The 19,269-nt window shown below is 34.6% G+C and overlaps 2 protein-coding genes across 2 annotated transcripts; both read right to left on the minus strand.

The window, feature by feature from the left end:
- Positions 1-1,292: 1,292 nt before the first annotated feature.
- Positions 1,293-15,807, minus strand: LOC120209144 (phospholipase A1-II 1-like). Its single transcript, XM_039208213.1, has 3 exons — positions 15,800-15,807; positions 2,215-2,749; positions 1,293-2,135 (listed from the first exon to the last, which is right to left on the minus strand). The coding sequence occupies exons 2-3, from the start codon at positions 2,728-2,730 to the stop codon at positions 1,317-1,319; spliced, it is 1,335 nt and encodes a 444-aa protein (XP_039064144.1). The 5' UTR covers positions 2,731-2,749; positions 15,800-15,807; the 3' UTR covers positions 1,293-1,316.
- On the minus strand, positions 11,887-19,093 carry LOC120209143 (cycloartenol synthase-like). The gene is made up of 19 exons (XM_039208212.1): positions 18,779-19,093; positions 17,433-17,618; positions 17,156-17,245; positions 16,821-17,015; positions 16,627-16,711; positions 16,354-16,520; positions 15,822-16,010; positions 15,422-15,535; positions 15,032-15,154; positions 14,817-14,939; positions 14,656-14,754; positions 14,493-14,549; positions 14,176-14,222; positions 13,932-14,075; positions 13,513-13,690; positions 12,589-12,669; positions 12,215-12,298; positions 12,002-12,142; positions 11,887-11,969 (listed from the first exon to the last, which is right to left on the minus strand). The coding sequence occupies exons 1-18, from the start codon at positions 18,974-18,976 to the stop codon at positions 12,017-12,019; spliced, it is 2,286 nt and encodes a 761-aa protein (XP_039064143.1). The 5' UTR covers positions 18,977-19,093; the 3' UTR covers positions 11,887-11,969; positions 12,002-12,016.
- Between the last annotated feature and the right edge of the window lie 176 nt (positions 19,094-19,269).

Here is a 19,269-nt window from a genome sequence, read left to right on the forward strand (position 1 = left end):
TGGTAGATTTTGAGGGGGGAAATTGGGGTCTAATTAAAGCTCTAGGCTTCAGGAGTAATTTTTCGCTCGTTAATGTCTCAAATCATCAATTTTATCCTTTCTTTTTAGTTATATCAATCTAATCTTTAAATTCAACTATTTATATTAGTGTTGTCATTTGATCGATGAAAATCATGGTTGATCGCTACAGTATTAACATGACAATTTTTTTTGCTCGACAAGATGATTTTATTATAAATCGAAAAATAAATCTTAATTGTATGTCTAGTTAAAAAACTTCCTTAATCCTAAATGAAGAAAAGTAGAACATACAACTCGGAAGGAACAAAACCAACGACAGACTTCAGACTTACAATCCAAAAGTACTACTAAACAAAACCAGTAATAAGCTGTCAACAAAGGAATTTAATGTATGTTTTAACCAAATTAGGATGAGGTGATGATCCATGTTATTGGTATAGTAGTCCTCTGATGACTTGATAAACGAATTTAATGATTTTTTTAACCAAATTCAATGATATAATTGGTTTTTATAGGAAGGTTGAAGACCTATTTAATAGTAAAAAAAGTGAAAATTTGGGGGTTTGAAGTATATTTTTAAGCTTTTTTTAATTCTAGCACTTAAATTATAATTAATTTATAGTTTAACCTTTTAGGCATCGCTCATTAATTGATTAGAAATGTCACATTATTTCAACACCATCATGTCAAAGGGGTCAAAGAGGGTTAAACCTTTTAGTGATTATTATTGGCATTGATCATTCTTTAAAGGATGTGAATGGTACCGATGACATGCATGGAGTACTTATTTTATTTGATGATTGATTTAATATCTCGAATAATCCGTTGAAAAAACTGATCTATAACACTACTACAAGTTGTCCCCAAACTCATCAATGTTTATATAAAAATTATTAGAGTAAATTATATTCAAATGATTATTTTGGTTATTATATCGTGAATAAGGTCTTTTCTTACAATGCTATCAAGTTTTACTACATGCATGGATGTGAATATAATTGAAAAGGTAAAATACATATAAATAATGATTAATTATGTTGAAATGATTTGTTGTCACTAAAATTTCAAAAGTTATGTTGAATTGTTATTAGTGGTTAAGGATCATTTTGCAATAATACGATAAATTTAATGATCATTTCATAATAATTAGATAAAAAATTTACAACCATTTTATAATTATTTTACAAGTTTAATGATCATTCTAACACTCTAGTGAACAATAAAGATAATTACAGCACAATCTAATAACCATTTGCATGCTTTACCTTGACGAAAGACAAACAACTTAAGGTGATTTATCGAAACGTTTGCTGCTTTTGAACTTTCCAACGACCGTTCTCCAATTGAACCATTTTTTTGCGGTTCTTACCGAACCACCATTTCGAAGGAATTTTGTACTCTTTTTTCAGACGACCTGAGTGTTTGTTTACGAGTGCTATATCATGATCTAATAATTTGCTAGCGTTGTTCTCGATGTCTTTGATTGCAACTCCATGCATATATAGGTCCATACTGTGAGTACTAAAAAGGATTTCTGGAATGCTACGTTTGCGTTTGTGTCTACTATTAGATTCGTCTGGAATTGGTTGAGATTCGTCTTGGTCTTCGTCTTCGCAGATACGCTTGGCTTTAAGTTTATCATCTAGAGGGACTATGTGACTATCGCTACGTTTGCGTTTAGTGCCCACGCCATTAATGCATGATAAGAAAGGGGATCCCACAGACTTCATGCTCGGAGTCGGAGGAGAAATAAGCCCCTTCAGGTAGTTTGACATCGAGGAGTCAACAACCAATTTATTTCCGAAATAAGTTTTCGAACCCGGTGGAAGTTTAGTAACCGGATCTTTTTTATTTTTTATACGAAGAAGATGATGGTGTTTGCCGAGTGTACCAAATATTTTTTTCAAATTAACGTTTCCGATATGCGGACCGCCGTAGGTGAAGGCAGTGACCATGCACGGCTTGTTGCCGGTGGTGGGCTTGTTATATCCATTGGCAACTATGTCCATTGCGGTTAGGGTTGCGAGTGCAGCACCCAAGCTGAACCCGGTCACAGTTATGCTTGTTTCCTCATTTTCGTACTTTTTCACAAGCTCCTCTACCGCGTCCAGGACCTGCAAGGTAGCATGGAAATGGTTTTTACAATATATCTACGTATACGATGTATAATTGGTAGAAAACAAGTACGTATACCTGCTGTCTGGCGCTAGTTTCGCAACGAGTTCTTGTTCCGGTATAAAGAGAGTGGAAGCCCCGGTGCAGTTTAGCACCGTGTTCCTTCGCAGTGGGGAATATATCAGTACCGGATGTATGATTTATGATGCAATCATTGATGAGTTCCCAGTTCGTCTTGGTTCCTCTCCAAGCGATCAAAATGTCCCTCCGGCCGAGTGCACGCTTTCCTTCATCGGTGGCCACGGCCACATATCCGAACCATGACGACGGAACAACTCTTGTGCCGGCATAAATGAACCGATCCACGTCGTACTCGTATAGGTTTCCTTTTACGAGACAAGCCTTGGTGAAGAACTCTTCTTCCGTCGCGTCTGCTGCTTTCTTCTTTTTGTTGAACAGGTCTTCTATGGCTGCAGTCATTTGACCGTAATGAATGATATATCTGCGGAGATCGGGATCTAGAGGTTCAAGGAGACCCTCCCAATTGTTCTCGCCGCTTAGTACTCTCCATCGGCTTGCTATGGATCCGCACATCACTCTTTTTTTTTTCTTTCTAAATTTGTTATATGCCGCAGCCGTCATGGTTGGACGCTTTATATAGCCCGAGCTACTTCTCTCCCATTTTGAAGAAAGTTTGGAGGAAAAAATGGCCTACTTATTTTATTGATTATAGAAAGTCTTATATGCGTCAGCCTAATATACTATAAGGAAATGTGTTATCGGAAATATTATTATTTTTTAATATTTTTCGGAAAAAATTTATCTAAAACATTATTTTTTCTAACGAAAATATTATTATTGTGCGTTTTATCGAGTTTGTTAACATATCTGGTAAAACGCTACCTAAAATATTATTTTTTTCTACCGAAAATATTAATATTAAACACTTTACTAGAAATGTTAAAAAAATTAATATTTTAAGTAAAAAATAATAATGTTTTAGGTAATTTTTTACTAAAAATATTAAAAAATAATAATATTTTCAATAACATATTTTCTTAATCATATATTAAGATAGATTGTTGTACGACATAACTTCCCCTCATATTTCGTTGACAAATTGATGCTACGTACCAACAACTCAATAAACAACGAACCTGCAGGGTCCCCATCCCCTCAACGTTGGTTTTTTTTTTTTGTAATTTATTATTTTCTTATTTAGATAAAAATCATAATTAATGATAATATGATGGTTGATAGATATTTGAGTTCTCCGTCTCCAGTGGCGGATCTATAGCTTGATGAGGGTAGATACGTGTTTGTCTTAAAATTCGAATTTTCTTCAATTAGTTATGTATTTTATTGATAGTGAATACTTTGAAATTTTTTGTGCCTACCTTGAAATCTGAATTTTTTTTTGGATTAGTTACTTATTTTATTAACGATATCTACCCTAAAAGTTTATTTGTATGCACCCATTAATTTTTTTTTATGTTGTTAAAATATGTGTGATCACCATAAAAAATATTTCTGGATTCGCCACTATCTATCTTCATAAGAAAGAAGAAGAAAAATAAGTAAGAACAGGTTGGAATTTGTTCTCTTAATCTTTGTTGAGAAGCTTTACGGTGATCAGACATAAAATTTTAGTATGTGGTTACTTGTAAGTTTGTAGGTATGATAAATACGACAAACTGATAATGAATTTAGACTATGATATATACATAAATCATGCGAGTCTAAAGGTTCGTAACTTCCTGAAACATCTTAAGAGGTGAAAGACATTTTAAATCTTATATATATTTAGAGGCTTTTTAAAAGTTATATAATCTTTTCATAATTTTTCAATGACTATAATATTTTTATTTATTTATAATTTCTTTTGTTTAAACTGTTCGCATAAATTTATGTATTATTATTTTTCTTTTATGACAATGATTCAATTATGATTATTACAAGCATGTCTCATGCATGTTGTATGAATTGTGAATGTTTGGTTGAATTATTTTTTGTAGAGATGATAAGAGCACTGACGTGAGATAAAATAGTACTAATAATGATTTAGAATTATAAAATAAATTTATATTTCCATCAACCTCAAATTTTCTCTGCTTTCAAACTCTTATTAATAAAATGATTATTACAAGCATGTCTCATTCACACTTCATTTGTTTTGATTACCTACGTTGATTTCTATATTATTACCATGGACTTGATAACAAGTTGGATGTTAACGTGGTTGTTAGAGTAATCGTTGGTTTGTTTTTGGTTGTTGGATCGAGTTGAGATGTAGTTATGGATCCATATGTATTTAAGGTGTCACTACATCCATATGTATTTAAGATTGGGTAAAATACTTACGTGTCTATTCTGAAATTCGATTTTTTAGTAGTTAAGTAATGAGTAAACTACAGAATTGGTCACTTTTATTTGAAGAAACAAGAAGGCTATTTAATGGAGCATAGATGTTGAAGTAGAAGCGGGGGGAAAATGAATGATATTAAGGGTTGGGGAGAAGAAAATATTATAAATAGGTAAATTAAAAGTGTTGTCCCTAAACTAATTTAAATTTACAAAAAGACCCTGAATCAATATTTTATTTAAAGTTTAGGAGTTAAAATAAAAATTAAATCAGTTTACTAACGAGTTACGACATCAAACTAATGACATTCAACGACCAAGTGACAAACTTAATAAAACAATAACGTAAGTGACGACAACTTATGTTTTTTAAATTTGGTGAGTAAAAGTGTACAATTATGAAAGTAAAATTACCAAAACTTAATCCATGTATTATCTTCATGAAAATGGTATAATTTTAATTTTATATGTTTATCGTGCCACGTCAGCAAACCGTTAAAGGTTTAACGGCCGTCAACCTTCAGTTAACCTTCAATGACCACATCTTAATTAAATTGAAACGAAAGTGACCAAATAATATGATTTTTTTTTAATTCGGTGAGGAAAAGTTCATAAAACTCAAATGAAAGTGGAAATTTCTATAGTTTATCCTTATCTATTTTATTAATGATGTCCACTCTAAAATTTTATTTATACTCAACCCATTTGAATTCGTGTTATTAACATATATGTATAGACCCTCAAAAATATTTTTAGACCCGTCGCGGAAGACGTGATAGTTATGATAATCAGATGAGATTCGATTAAAAAAAACCATCTCCTCCCTAATATTGAAACTATCTTGATTTTATTATACACATGAATCCTCATCCTAAATTTTGTTATATCAATCTCGCGACCTACTTCGTGTAATATATTTTAATAAATAAATTTTTAATGAAAAGGTGTAAAATACTTATTCTCATGATTTTCGACACGTATTTGATGTTATCTTAATTATTATCATAATGAATAATAATAATAAGTTGATGTTATCCTTTAATTGATAAATAAAAATAATCCCAACACAAGTTTAAAAGTTTTAAAAAAGTAAAGTACTTGCATAATATTCAAATTGAAGTGCAGGCTTGTGGTTGAGTTGTAAATTCAAGGTTCTCGCTGTTCTTTGGCTCGATGCTCTCGATGAGCATCAAGGAGTTCTCTGTAGTTGTCTTTTTCTGATTGTCGGTTTGATTTGGATGTTTTCTGTGTCTTATTGTTTTTGGTCGATGATGATTATCGGATTTATTTCTTTTTGAGTTGTAACTTTTACTTTATTGCGGTGTATTTTTCCTGTTATTAATTTAGGGAGATTTTTAACAACGCATGCAACGAAGTTTTGGAATTGTTGGGTTAAATTCTCAATAAAATCTTATTTGTTGTGGAAAAAGGTAAATTTCACGTTTAACACCTAAACTATTAGTTTTGATCCGTTTTAGTACATAAACTTTCAAAAAAAATTCAAAACCACACCTAAAGTTAGTTTTTGTTTCATTTTAGTTTAGTACACCTTTTCAAAATTTAGCATTAAGTTTTTAAAAAATTTGAAAGTTTAAGTATTAAAACATACCAAAATTGATAGTTTAGGTACTAAACACGTTAAGTTTTTAACAATAGGGTGCTAAAATAAAACAAAAACTAAACATTATATATGATTTTGAACAAATTAAAAGTTCAGGTACTAAAATGGAACAAAACTAATAGTTTAGGTACTACATGTGTAGTTTACCCAAAAATAGGGCAAATTATATCATTCCTCATTGAACTTTATTTTCTCTCTTATTTTGCTCACCGTACTTTCAATTTTTCTATTTTGCTCATTGAACTTTACATATTGAATCATTTTGCTCACTTTACCGTTAACTTTTTAACGGTGTTATGACATGACACAAGCATCAAAACGATGTTGTTTTGAAAAATTCAAATATGCACTAAAACGACGTCGTTTCGAATAATCTTCTTTCCCCCATTGTCGTCGTCGGCCACCATGTCATTTTTCATTCCAGTCGACCGTCGTTGACGGTGACCGTTTGGTCCCAAAATTCATGGGTCGGGTCGTCTCGACCCCTGAGTCCGAATATGATGGTTAATGTCCCAAAATCCGTGAATCTCGATCTAAACATTTCGACTTCCTCACTTTTAATCTTTGATTCATGGACTACGGAGCAATTCCCGATAAAATGGAGGTCGGATTTGGACTCAAGGTGTCGAGGCGAAGCGACCCATGAAATTTAGGACCGAAGAGTCACCATCTACGACGATCGACGGTGGTCGGCGGTGACATTCAACCACATTCTATTTTTATTTTATAGTTGGGTGAGCAAAATGTGTGTGAGGAACGATGTAATTTACCCTTTATATTTTCAATTATTTTAAATTAAATAATAAAAAAATGACATGTCATCACACCGTTAGAGAGTTAACGCTAAAGTGAGCAAAATGATTCACTCTATAAAGTTCAGTGACCCAAATAAAAAATTGAAAGTATCGTGAGCAAAATAGGAAAGAGAGTAAAGTTCAGTGAGGAATGGTATAATTTACCCAAAAAAATATAACACAAGTAACTAGTTGGAAATGAGAGAGAGAGTATTAGGCTAAGATAGGTAGTTTGTCGTACGACAACCTAATATACGGTTAAAAAAAACGCTACCGGAAATGTTATTGGTTTTTAAACATTTTTTGTAAAGCGTTATCTAAAATATTATTTTTTCTAGCGGAAATATTAGTCTCGCTACCTAATTTTTGGTAAAAAAATAATATTTTAGGTATTACTCAATATTAACATTTCCAATAATAAAAATAATGTTTTAAGTATCACTTTACCGGAAATGTTAAAAAATCAATAACATTTTTAATAACGTATTTCTTTAGCCGTATATTAGGCTGTCGTACGGGAGACATCCCATGCCAAGATGTGTAGTTGGAGTCTAAATATCAAATACGTCTCAGCTAGTGAAACACCAAGTCCTAGCTATGGAGCTACCGTCACTCTTTTTCTTCTTTATTTTACCCTTTTTTTCCCTTTAATCTTTTCTCCAATAGCCATGGTTGAATGCTTCATATAGAGAAACTTCTTTTCCATGACGGACATAGTTCACCATTAGCATTAGGATATCAAGTTAGCGTCATGCATGATTGTGCAAAATATAAAAATGACTTTTACCGTAGACTTGTCGTTTATATATTATTATCATGAACTTGACAACAAGTTGGATGTTTTTTTGAATTGATATATATATTAGTATCGTAGACTTGATAACAAGTTGGACGACTTCGCGGATGTAAAGCATATTTACGGTGAGCACGTGATTATCATAGAATCTGAATTTTTTTAATATTAATTGTTAATTTTATTATGGATGTCCACCCTGAAATATTACTTGTGATTACTCTATATGAAAAATTTTAAATAATTAATATGTGTGTGCCGACCCTAAAAGATAATTTTAGGATCCTATTACATAATGTAAACTTCTTTAAGTTTTACACAGATGTAAAACTAATGGATGAGTGAAAATAGATGACTGAGATTGACTCCTTTTTTTCAAGTGAATATCTTTTTATTTTCTATTGTTAATCTCAACCATATATTTTCACTCATCCAACAGTCCTAAATTTATGTAAAAATAAAAGAATTTTACGTTATATAACATGATCATATCCCTTTTATCTCTCTATACATTTATATATATATATATAACCGTCACTCTTAAAACCTAAGACAAACCACAGACTCTGACAACCACGTTAACGTCCAACTTGTTATCAAGTCAACGGTAATAATATATAAATACATTCAACAAAACATCCAACTTGTTGTCAAGTGGAAGGGACCGTTTGGCTTATACGTTACTTTCCCCGATTAATACGAAGAAGAAGTTAACATTTCGACTTCCTCACATTCAATCTCCAATTCACAGACTTAGGAGCAAGTTCCGACAAAATAGGGATTAGATTAAGACTCAAGATATCAAGGTGAAGCGACCCATGAAATTTGGGACCTATCGACCACCATCTATGACGGTCGACGGTGGCCGACGATGGCATCCGCCACATTATATTTTATTTAATAGTTGGGTGAGCAAAATATGAAAGAGAGTAAAATTCAATGAAGAATGATGTAATTTATCCTTTATATTAAATAGAAAAATGACACACCATCACACTGTTTAAAAGTTAAATACAAAGTTAGCAAAATGATTTAATCTGTAAAATTTATTGAGAAAAATAAAAAAATTAAAAGTACGAAGAGTAAAATAGGGGAGAGAATGATGTAATTTACCTTTTTTTTATTTACAAATCATTGATTTCTTGTTGGATTGCGTTCTCCAGGTTCTTGACGCATTGAGAGAGCTTGTGAACAGGTACAATGATGAGGAAATAAGCATAACCGTGACCGGGTTTAGCTTGGGTGCAGCGCTCGCAACGCTAACCGCAATGGACATTGTTGCCAATGGATATAACAAGCTCACCGCCACCGTCAACCAAACCAAGACGGCCATCATGGTCAAGGCCTTCACGTACGGTGGTCCGCGAGTAGAAAACCCCGGTTTGGCACGCTTATTCGATACACTCTGCGATCAACTTCATCTTCTTCGTATGAAAAACCAAAGGGATTTCGTTCCTACTCTTTCCCCGGGATGTTCTCGTACGCCGAATTCGGAAACAAGTTGATTGTCAACACTCATGAGTTGAGGTTCTTAAAGTGGAAGGGACCGTTCAGCTTATACGCAGCTTTCCCCGATGAATCCGAAGATGAACTCGACGACATAGGCTCTCTCGATGATGACGAAGATGGATATGAACGTAAACGAAAACGTACCCGTAGAGGCATAGGCTCTTTTGATGAAGACGGAGATGGAAATGAACCTAAACGCAAACGTCTTGTCGGCGGAAGTTTTATCGGAGTATTGTAGTTGTCACAATATGGATGTATATGCGCATGGAGTTGCGATCAAAGACATCGAGAAGAACACTCCGGCAGAAAATTTGGATCATGATATAGGACTCGTGAAGAAGTACTTGGGACCGTGTGAAAAATGAGTACAAGATTCCTCCGAATTGGTGAGTCCGATGAGAATCATAAGAAAAGGGTTCAGTTGGAGAATGGTCGTTGGATGGTTGTTTGAATCTTGATGGCGTTGCTTGGCTAATATATATCAAGTATGATATAAATAAGAGCATTTAGCTAGGGTTTGGTGTTGCCCTAGCAGAGACATGTACCTGAGAGATTCAGCTACATCTTTGCCTTGCATGGGATGCAGTAAAGCACTGGTGTTTTTTCAATTATGTTTACATTTATATGCATGTCATAAACCTTGTTATGCAATGTGATAAAAGGACCTTATTTATGAGAAATTTGATGAAAAATTAGGTAAAATATAATTTTTTTATATTTAATTTATAATATTGATACTCATTGTTGAGATGGAAACAAAATCAAATATTGAGAAGGATAAAATATTTAATTTTAAAATAATAAAGACTTATTATATATTTAATCTAAAATTTTAAGTTTATAAAAATCTTATTATGTAATAAATTAGGGTTTCTTTTTTTTTTCTTCAATAAACTAAAAGGACATGCAAACCTATATTAATTGCATCACCAGATGATGATCCCCTGCCCCAACTGGAACAATAATGGGGGAAGGTGATTATTGAAAAAGATACATATCCTAGGAACTTTCCTATGATATTGACAATGATGACGAGTTAGCTTTTAGATCCATACAGTTGAAAGCAAGTTAAGCCTTTTCCATGATTTTGGTAATTAAAGAAATTTTATTCTTCGTTAGTAATTATGTATATGAATTTAGATATATGCATTTTTTTTTAAAAAGGGGTGAAGTACATAAATAGTCCCTCGACTATATGATACTATTTTGTAAGTCATTCGACTATTCAAAGTTACAAAATGATCCTCCGACTATATAAGATTACTTTGTTGAGTCCCTTGACTATTAAAAGTTACAAAATGGTCACCCGACTATTCATTATGTTCCAATCTCGTCATTTTTCATTAAAATTTTGACGGTATTCTGAGCTGAACGCTACTGACTGTGATATGATAAAATCTGATCTTAGAATCTCAAACGACTATAATATCTCAATCATCATGCCAACGCCCAACTTAGACACCGTCAATTTTTAACCAAAAATTGGAACATAATGAATAATCGAATGACCATTTTGTAACTTTTAATAAATGAGGGATTTAATAAAATAACATTATATAGTCAGATGATCATTTTATAACTTTTAATAGTCGAGAAACTTAATAAAATAATACCCTATAATCGGGGACCATTTGTACACTTTACCCTTTAAAAAAAGTATTGGTCGCAACTCATTGTAAAGTATTAGTAACAGTTTCTTTTTTGCCATTGTTTTTGTCATAGTAACGATAATAGTTTATAACCTGTTACGAATAATAAAAGATAATAAACAGTTAATGGGTAGTAAATAAAAAAGAAAATAAACTTATAAGCTCATGTGTAAAAAATTTTGAAAGAAAAAAAATACCATATTCATATGAAAATAAATTCACCATGGCCAACAGTAATAGTATATGCCATGGAGATAGGGCAATGGGCCGGGTATTGGTCCCCGTCCCCGTCTCCGTTTAAAAAATCCGTACCCGTCCACGCTTAAAAAACTGCAGGGATTTAAACGGGGATCCCCATCGGGTAATCGGGGAAAACCGCGGGGAAACGGATATACTCGTTTAATCTAAACGGTTATTTAAACGAGTATCAGGACATATATATATATATATATATAATAATAATTATTTTTAATATTTATCTGGTTGGATATCGGGGCAGGTAATCGGGTAATCAGGGTGGGGATTACCAAACCCGTCCCCGTCCCCATTTAGCATAAACAATTTTTCCCTGTCCCCGTTTAGCATAAACGATTTTTCCCCGTCCCCGTTTAATTTAGTTTTCAATTTTCCCCGTCGTGTTCGAGTTTTTTTGCCATCCCTATATGGAGATGCATAAAACACACTAATTTTAGAAAATCTTAATTACATACATACATACACCCCCGAAAGAGGGACATTGGTTTTTTTTATTCTCCTTTTTAGTATGCATTAATTTTTTATTAAAATTAAAATATCTTTTGACTCAGAAGACTAATGTCGACTTAAATTTCTTTTGGTGTAAGACTTAGATTTATTTTAATCCATATTCAAATGTATTCTCATGATATTTTACTAATACAATATTTAAGCCATCCAAATCTCATCCACTCATAAATCGAAAGATATTTATAAACACACCCGAAGCTCCTGAATCAAGTATTAAATCAATTGTAGGCTATAATAATTTATTCAAATGTCTAACCCATTGGCGTACTTATGTGTTCACCCAAGGGATTTCGCTAATGACCTCTCCACGAACTAAAAAGAAGTATCAGTTAACATGGTAAACATATAGAAGCCCTAGAAGCAACAAAAAAGGTTAATTACCATTGCTCTACGATGTCTTCAGTTCCGGCTGCAATACTCGAGTACGATATTCGCCTAATGCCCATATAGGAAAAGTGTTGCGATACGCGGAATAACTGATCATGCAATTCCGGTTGAACACTCCCATGATTTCCTGCACGTAAAGACGGTACAAATTCAGTCAAAGAACATGTGTCGTACACACCGGTGGAGTCGAAAGATTTACCTGTTGTGGGAAATCCCCATTCTCCATTTGAGAATTTATCAAATATCTAGCTCCTTTGTGCAGTGGCGTTGGATCTCTCTCGGCCTGTTTAAACATGTTCAGAATAGAAACAATGGGGCTGAAGATATTTACAAACTTCTAAATCGACAGATGTGCATCTACGGAAGCTTCGGTATCGTTCGAGCTGAATCAGTTTCCGGACTAACACATGCAGGCACATAAATTACCGAGTTCAAATAGAACAACTTTTCGTGATTTTATCGTTACAACCATGTAGGGAAGGGTCCAAGGTTTCACATTCTCAAAGAGCAACCATGATGGCATAGTCCAATCTCAACATTTAGAAGATACTGCAGTAGGAAATGGCGTTTTACCTGCCCAGCATCGATTAGAGCCAGTATAGCCCAGCCAGTGTTTACCATATGCGGTTTATTGCCCTCGATATTTGAGTAAACCTGTACATGGGAGCATTGAATTCGTTGTAAACAATATACCCAACATAATTGAGTTCCAGACGTCTATGTTTTAGAAGAAAAAGATGACAAAGATGACAAATATGTTAACTCCTATGTTAATCGGACTCGAGTGTGCATGTCGGATATGGGTATTGCCTAACACAGGTCTCTTCATTTTGTGTATTTATTTTCATGTATCTAGAGAGTCCTTGAGGTTCATATCCCCATATCCAAAACTATGTCAAATACTAGTGTCAAACACTGTACTTCAAGGGGAAAAAAAAGGAGCAACATAATGAATGGCTCATGAAGCTGAAGCAACTACTTTGGCAAACAATAGCCCAAGAAGAAAAAAAGATAGGCTCTGCCACGTGGAATTTTCAGGTTTTTTAAAAGAAAATGTCTAAAAGTAGTAATTAAAATTCTAAAAGAATTCTAAAAAACTAAAATTTTATTAAAGAATAATTAATTTCTGGAAATTTCACTTGGTAACACCATGAAATGACATGTGGCACCAACCGATTCAAAAAACTGTTAAATTTAATGGTCAATGTTGGTCCGAAGGGCGAATTGATGAAATTTCAGAGTATATAGGCTCAACTGGGGGGCTTAATTGATTTTTTTTCTTTCAAATGTTTGAACGCTTCTAACACTCTTAACCCAAAAATATATTATACAAAATTTACTCTAAATTAGAACTGAGATTATAAAATTCAGGTGTTCCGCATACGTTTTAAATTAAGAACCGTCACAAGGCAAGTTAATTAACCTAACCTTGTTCCGACAAGAGATATAACTTTCTCCCCAGCCACCTGAGAGAAGTTGTTTAGAAAGGCAACTAACCTTGTTCTGACAAGAAAGGTAACTTTCTCCCCAGCCACCTGAGGGAAGCTGTTTGGACAGCAGAAAATCGCAGGCCTTCCTGATGCTAGACGAGTTATTGAAGTTCTTTCCAGCAGCCGCCAGTCCTTTCACCCCAAACCATGTACCGTATGTGAAGCAAACACCCCATGAGCCGTACCTAGTTGGATTGGACAAGTAACTCAATTGAGTTCAAAACTAGGGAAACCGTGGAGTTGAAACATTGTAGTAGCTTTAGAAAGAAAATTCAGGGACTAATGACACCGGCAGGAGTCGAAAACAAAATTGCAATGTGCTAATCAATCTTCTAATACTTCAATATTTTAACCATACAAAGAAGTTACAGACCAACAACAAAAGCTTCTTATAAACAATGGCTTCAAAAGAGGTTAAGGCCAAACCATGAACCATCCGAGGCTTGTATATTTTCGATGTACTTGGTTGCCTCTTGGATACACTGGTCTATTTTATGTCGACGATGCCCAGGGTGTGACTTTCTAAAAGCTGTCAAAGCTTGAATTGCGGCAGACGTACATTCCACATAACTGAATATCCACCATAATTGATGTTAAACTACATACATCAGGGGGAAAAAAGAAAGAAAAACAGAAAATACAGAGTATAACTCAAATACTGGAATCTTACGGATAGTCAATAACAATATCACCAAAAGTTTCTGCAGGATTGATCAGCTGTAGACATAAAACAATATTGTAAGCTAAGATATATCTACAGCTGGCCAAGGAAGCAGGAATTGCAATAAATAACATAATATTCGCCTATGGATGGTCTTTTCTGTTTTTTCATGAAATACACACCTGAATCCTTCTTATAGTTTCAGATAATTTAGCAAGCTATTTAGTTCCAGGTTTTAGATAATTAAGGCTTGATGTTTCACAAATGTAAAATTAAGTAAAAAATTTGTTGAAAACTAGTGACATAAACGGAGAAACAAGGGATACCTCCAACCATGGGTATGATCTTGTGAGCTCATATGTTGCAAAGCCACCATCTCCATTCTGCAAAGATATGAAAACAAAATCTAATAAATATCAACAACATTCGAGCTCATTAACAACATTGATCTCGAGATAAAATTATATCATGAATGACCATATGAATTACCTGAAGTGAAAGGATAACATTTACTGCATCATATAGCCGATTTGCTTCTAATGGATCTCCAACAATCTCTGGGGATATTTTTGATAACAAAAGAACAACCTGGAGGAAGGTAAAATGTTAAGAAAACATAAGGAAAATTCTCTGAATTCAGAAAAACTTACTTTTAATCCCTCAGCAGTACAATCTGAAATGGGCCATCCATGATCTGCAGTTGAAAAAGGCCAAGCACCTTTGGAAATGTGACGATACCAAAAGTTAAGATCCCCAGGGCAATCTTCTTGAACCTTCAAAACAAATAAAAGAGCATATAAAAGGTACAAAAGCAAGCAGTCTCCCAAATGACTAAACTCCAATATTTTTCCGAAATATAAACCACCTGTGTGTTCCTTAAGTACATGTTCGCTTTCCTCAAAGTCGAACTGTACTCTTCAGTAAGGTTGGTTGAAATAATTGCTTGAACAGCAAAGGCAGTGTCCCATAGTTGACTTCCATTGTAACCCTGCAACAAGTTCAGTATGCCCACACAATAAATGGTCATTGAGATGTTTCAAAAGCAGTAAAAACGTAAAACCCAAAACATAGACACAATAACAGTGCATAGATTAGCAGAACATCATTTATAAAGCGCCAGTTATATTTTCCATATGAAATGGAAGTAACCTTCAGATATCAACAGTTCAAGATTAGCAGCAACAGCTATGCATTTAACTGATGGTCAATGGCTCAAGGCTATTATCAACTAAAATGGATGAGATGGCATACTCACCTGCATTTTCATGCCATCTTCAGCAACCCATAGATAATCATAAAGTCTTGGAAGATGCAACTTGAACGCCTCTGAATTTGGGTCTTCCACCCAACAGCAAAGCATGTTTAAAACCTATTATCAGCAAAATATATATCCCGAAGCAAAACAAATAAAATTAGACAAACAAATGACAATTACAGAATAATTGCATGGACTGCATTTGTTACAGAGTAACCACATCATATCCGTTATGACAAATATCAAAGAAAAAAATGAATATAAACTTGCATGGTAATCTGAATTCTGAAAGACTAGGACACACCAGAGAAATGCAAAAAAAAAAGCTGTATAAGAACCAAAGAAACGTGTATAACTTTTTATTTTTTTCAGATGTACGAGTTTGTTTTTCCCTGCACACCTTATTTACAGGCCCAATGCAGATGTAACGAGTATTCTCATCTTCATAGTGTATGTGCTCTATTGCAGTTTGAAGGGCCTTTTCTCTCAACTTCTTTCCAGGCCAACACATTAGGATAGGTTCAACAATCTTGTGAAGTGATCCCCAAAGAATATCCTGCACAAATGGGTGAGGATAGTACAAATCTTCCTGCAAGACAACGTGATAGGTTCTTGATGTTAAATGAAAATCTACAATAGCAGCAAGGGTGAACTGTTCAACAATCTATCGAAAATGATAACAAGAAAAACCTACGGTCCCTATGATTCTTTTTAACTGGTGGTGTCATCAGCAATGGCTAAGTCCAAAATTAGTTGTGCACTTATATTTAAGGCCATCCAACTATTGCCAATTGATTCCGGATTGAAAGCTTACCATAGAGAAGAGCTCAAGTTGGTTTTGCTCTGATTAGTGGATGGCCATTTAAAATCATTTATAGAAGTATCTACATGTTAGAGGCAGAGCATTTACATTAACTATCAATTTTACTAACCTTTGCACATGCATTTCGTGCTCGATTCCATTCTATTTCATGGTATGGAATGGTATAAAGCTCCTTCCTCAAAGCCAAAACTGTTGGTGTTATAGGGCCAACAAACCTCTTTCCATATAAATAAGACATAGGCAAATAGACCATCCGGCAGTGACACCACATCCTTCCTGTCGTTGAGGGAAAAAGAAACTAGTTGTTTTATTCTCTTCGGGAGAGAATTGGTAAGAATGCAAATTCAACGAAGTTTCTAAATTGAAATGAAGGGACAAGAACCTGGATGAAATGGGAGCATATAAGGGAGAAGCCATATCTCAGGGGGCAAGGGATTATTTCCAGACCATTCAAAGGCTCCAAGCACCTGTTGCCACCAAGAATTGCATGCAATTATTATCAAATTGATGCTATGTGAATAGCAATATCACCGAATCAGACACTAAAACCAACATAGTAAGGGTTAGGTTCTGAACTGAAAGCCACATTTTCCCCCATGATGTTATTTCAGTAGTACCACCATGGTTCAAAATCCAATCTCGTCCTTTCTCCATTGCTCCCTGCCCATCATTAGGTCTTTCACCAAGCAATCTTAAAGTGACATAAGTCAAGGCAGAACCAAACATTGTACTTGGGCCCTCAATGTGTAAGCCCCATCCACCATCTTCATTCTGCAATTGCATAAGCATAACCATAGTTCAGAAACATTAAAGCAGGAATCCAATAAGAAAAAGAAACAAAACGCTGGACACAAAAACTTGAGGAGGTAGTAAACTAGCTAAAAGAGCAACATAAAAGACATTTGAATTGCCTGATGATTGTAGAGGTAGCGAATCATCTCCTTCTTATGTTCTTCTGATAAGACTGCATTCAATGCCCCAGTAATAGACAGAGTAATTACCTGATGCCATTACATGAACAAAACAAAATTATTTATCAAGACTACATAATGATTTTTTCAAAATTATAAGTCATTTTCATAATAAGATTTGATATGGTAAAAGGAAAACTTTAGCCCACCAATGTAAGACAATATAAGTCAAACTGATGTTATCAGGAACACTTTAATTAAAAAAATCAGCACTTACCAAGCCAGGCATAAGAAACATGGGACCTCCATAATCACCTGGCCAATGCCCATCATGGGCCTGGAGAGATGAATGAAAATTTATAGCTCTTCGTAACGTATTTGTGACCATCCCTTCCGTTACATTTTCTGATTCCTCAATTTTTACCTGAGGCAAAACCTCAGATACTGGGTTTTTCTTGGAAAACTGTATTATGAAGGGGAAAGATATCAAATGAAAAAAAATGAATAACTGAAGAAAATTATGCATAATTTGTTAAGAAAAAAAAGGATGAAATATTAACAATCCAAATAACAGTACAGAATCAGGAGAGCTATGAAAAGTTTCTACCCTAAAACTGAAAGGAAAAGACATAGGTGGCAGGATTCAAATCGCGGTTGCGTTTTTGGAGGGCACCGCTACCCTATATCGCGGGCATAGCTGGCGCTATTGCGGCGATTGCGGGTGTCGCGGTCAAATAATAGCGTTTTCGGAGGGCACCGCTACCGCTATATCGCGGACCGCTATTTAAATCCCTTGGTGATATTTAAAGAATAAAATTGCATTAACTGCATCACTCATAAAGAAAAATGCTACCAAAAGATCCCATTATGTAGTATAATCTGTGGAGAAAATGACTGCGGTAATAAATTTTATCCTATCCGGCAGTTAAAAAAATATCATCAGCTTGAAATACTCAATCGCTTTTGGAGAATTGGACTCCATGTAATTATATCAGAGCTTTTTTACTGTTCTCAAACAAGCAGTCTATCCATTTCCCATAAAATTTCTCCAGCCCCAGAAGCTCGAGTGAAATACTCAATCGCTACTAGCAGCAAATCTTAAGTTCAAACATACTGATAACCAATTGCCAAGACCTGAAGCTAGCTGGCTATGCAAAAACTATTTTGAACAAGTGATAGGTTATCAATATTTAGGAGGAATTGCGCTGTGCCGTTTGCAACATCAAAGGGAAGGCGCTGATAGCAGTCGTAAGCAGGCTGCTGGGAAGGGTTAAAGAGACGGTGATCTTAACAAAATCAAAGCAGACACTACTAACACTGCACTTTGTAACATTTTGCTTAGATTGCTTGGTAATTGTTCATTGACTGATGCTTGGTAGTACTTCGACTGCTTATGTACAAGATTAAGAAACAACTATCACAATAACAGTTATCACCCCAAAATCCAAATACAGTAAAAAGAAAAAAGCAAGTGGAGCAAAGAATGAGAAACGGCGGGATTTCAATCGTACTACCTAACACTAACATGCTAACACATCACTATTATTGTCTTATCTGAATTAAAGAAAAATGGAACGCAATGAGAAATGCATAAGAGAAAACGAAGAATGTGTATCAAAATACCTGGAACCGCATAAGCAGATCTGAGCTGTGCTTCTTTTTCAATCGATTGCTGGTGAAGTTGAGGCGAGCTTTCTCGATCTCCATCAACTCCTCCGGCGATTCAACGTCGGGATCGAACTCCCAAGTCTGTCTCCCCACGTGATTGTTCACGGTCCTCAGCCATGGATTCCCTCCCTCGGCGATTTTCAGTTTCCACATTTTCGATTCTCCGGCACCTGTATAAAACCTAGTCGGAATACAAATAAAAATTTAAGCAGCGTTGAGCAGATTAGCAGAGAAGGCCAAATTTCATGCAGTCGAGGTTTTCAACAGAAATGAGCACTGCGCAGTCTAAGAAGACAGTTATTAACTTATTATGTATTTATATAGTAAATAATATTCAAAATTCAAAAAGATTTTAATAGAGAGAGAGAGAGAAAGAGAGACGTGTCGTCGTAGTTTTCGTCTGCTGTTGCGCTGTAATCGAACTCAAATCACATGACTTTAAATAA

Source organism: Hibiscus syriacus, unplaced genomic scaffold, assembly GCF_006381635.1.
Source record: "Hibiscus syriacus cultivar Baekdansim isolate YM2019G1 unplaced genomic scaffold, ASM638163v2 tig00018093_pilon, whole genome shotgun sequence".
NCBI lineage: Eukaryota > Viridiplantae > Streptophyta > Magnoliopsida > Malvales > Malvaceae > Hibiscus > Hibiscus syriacus.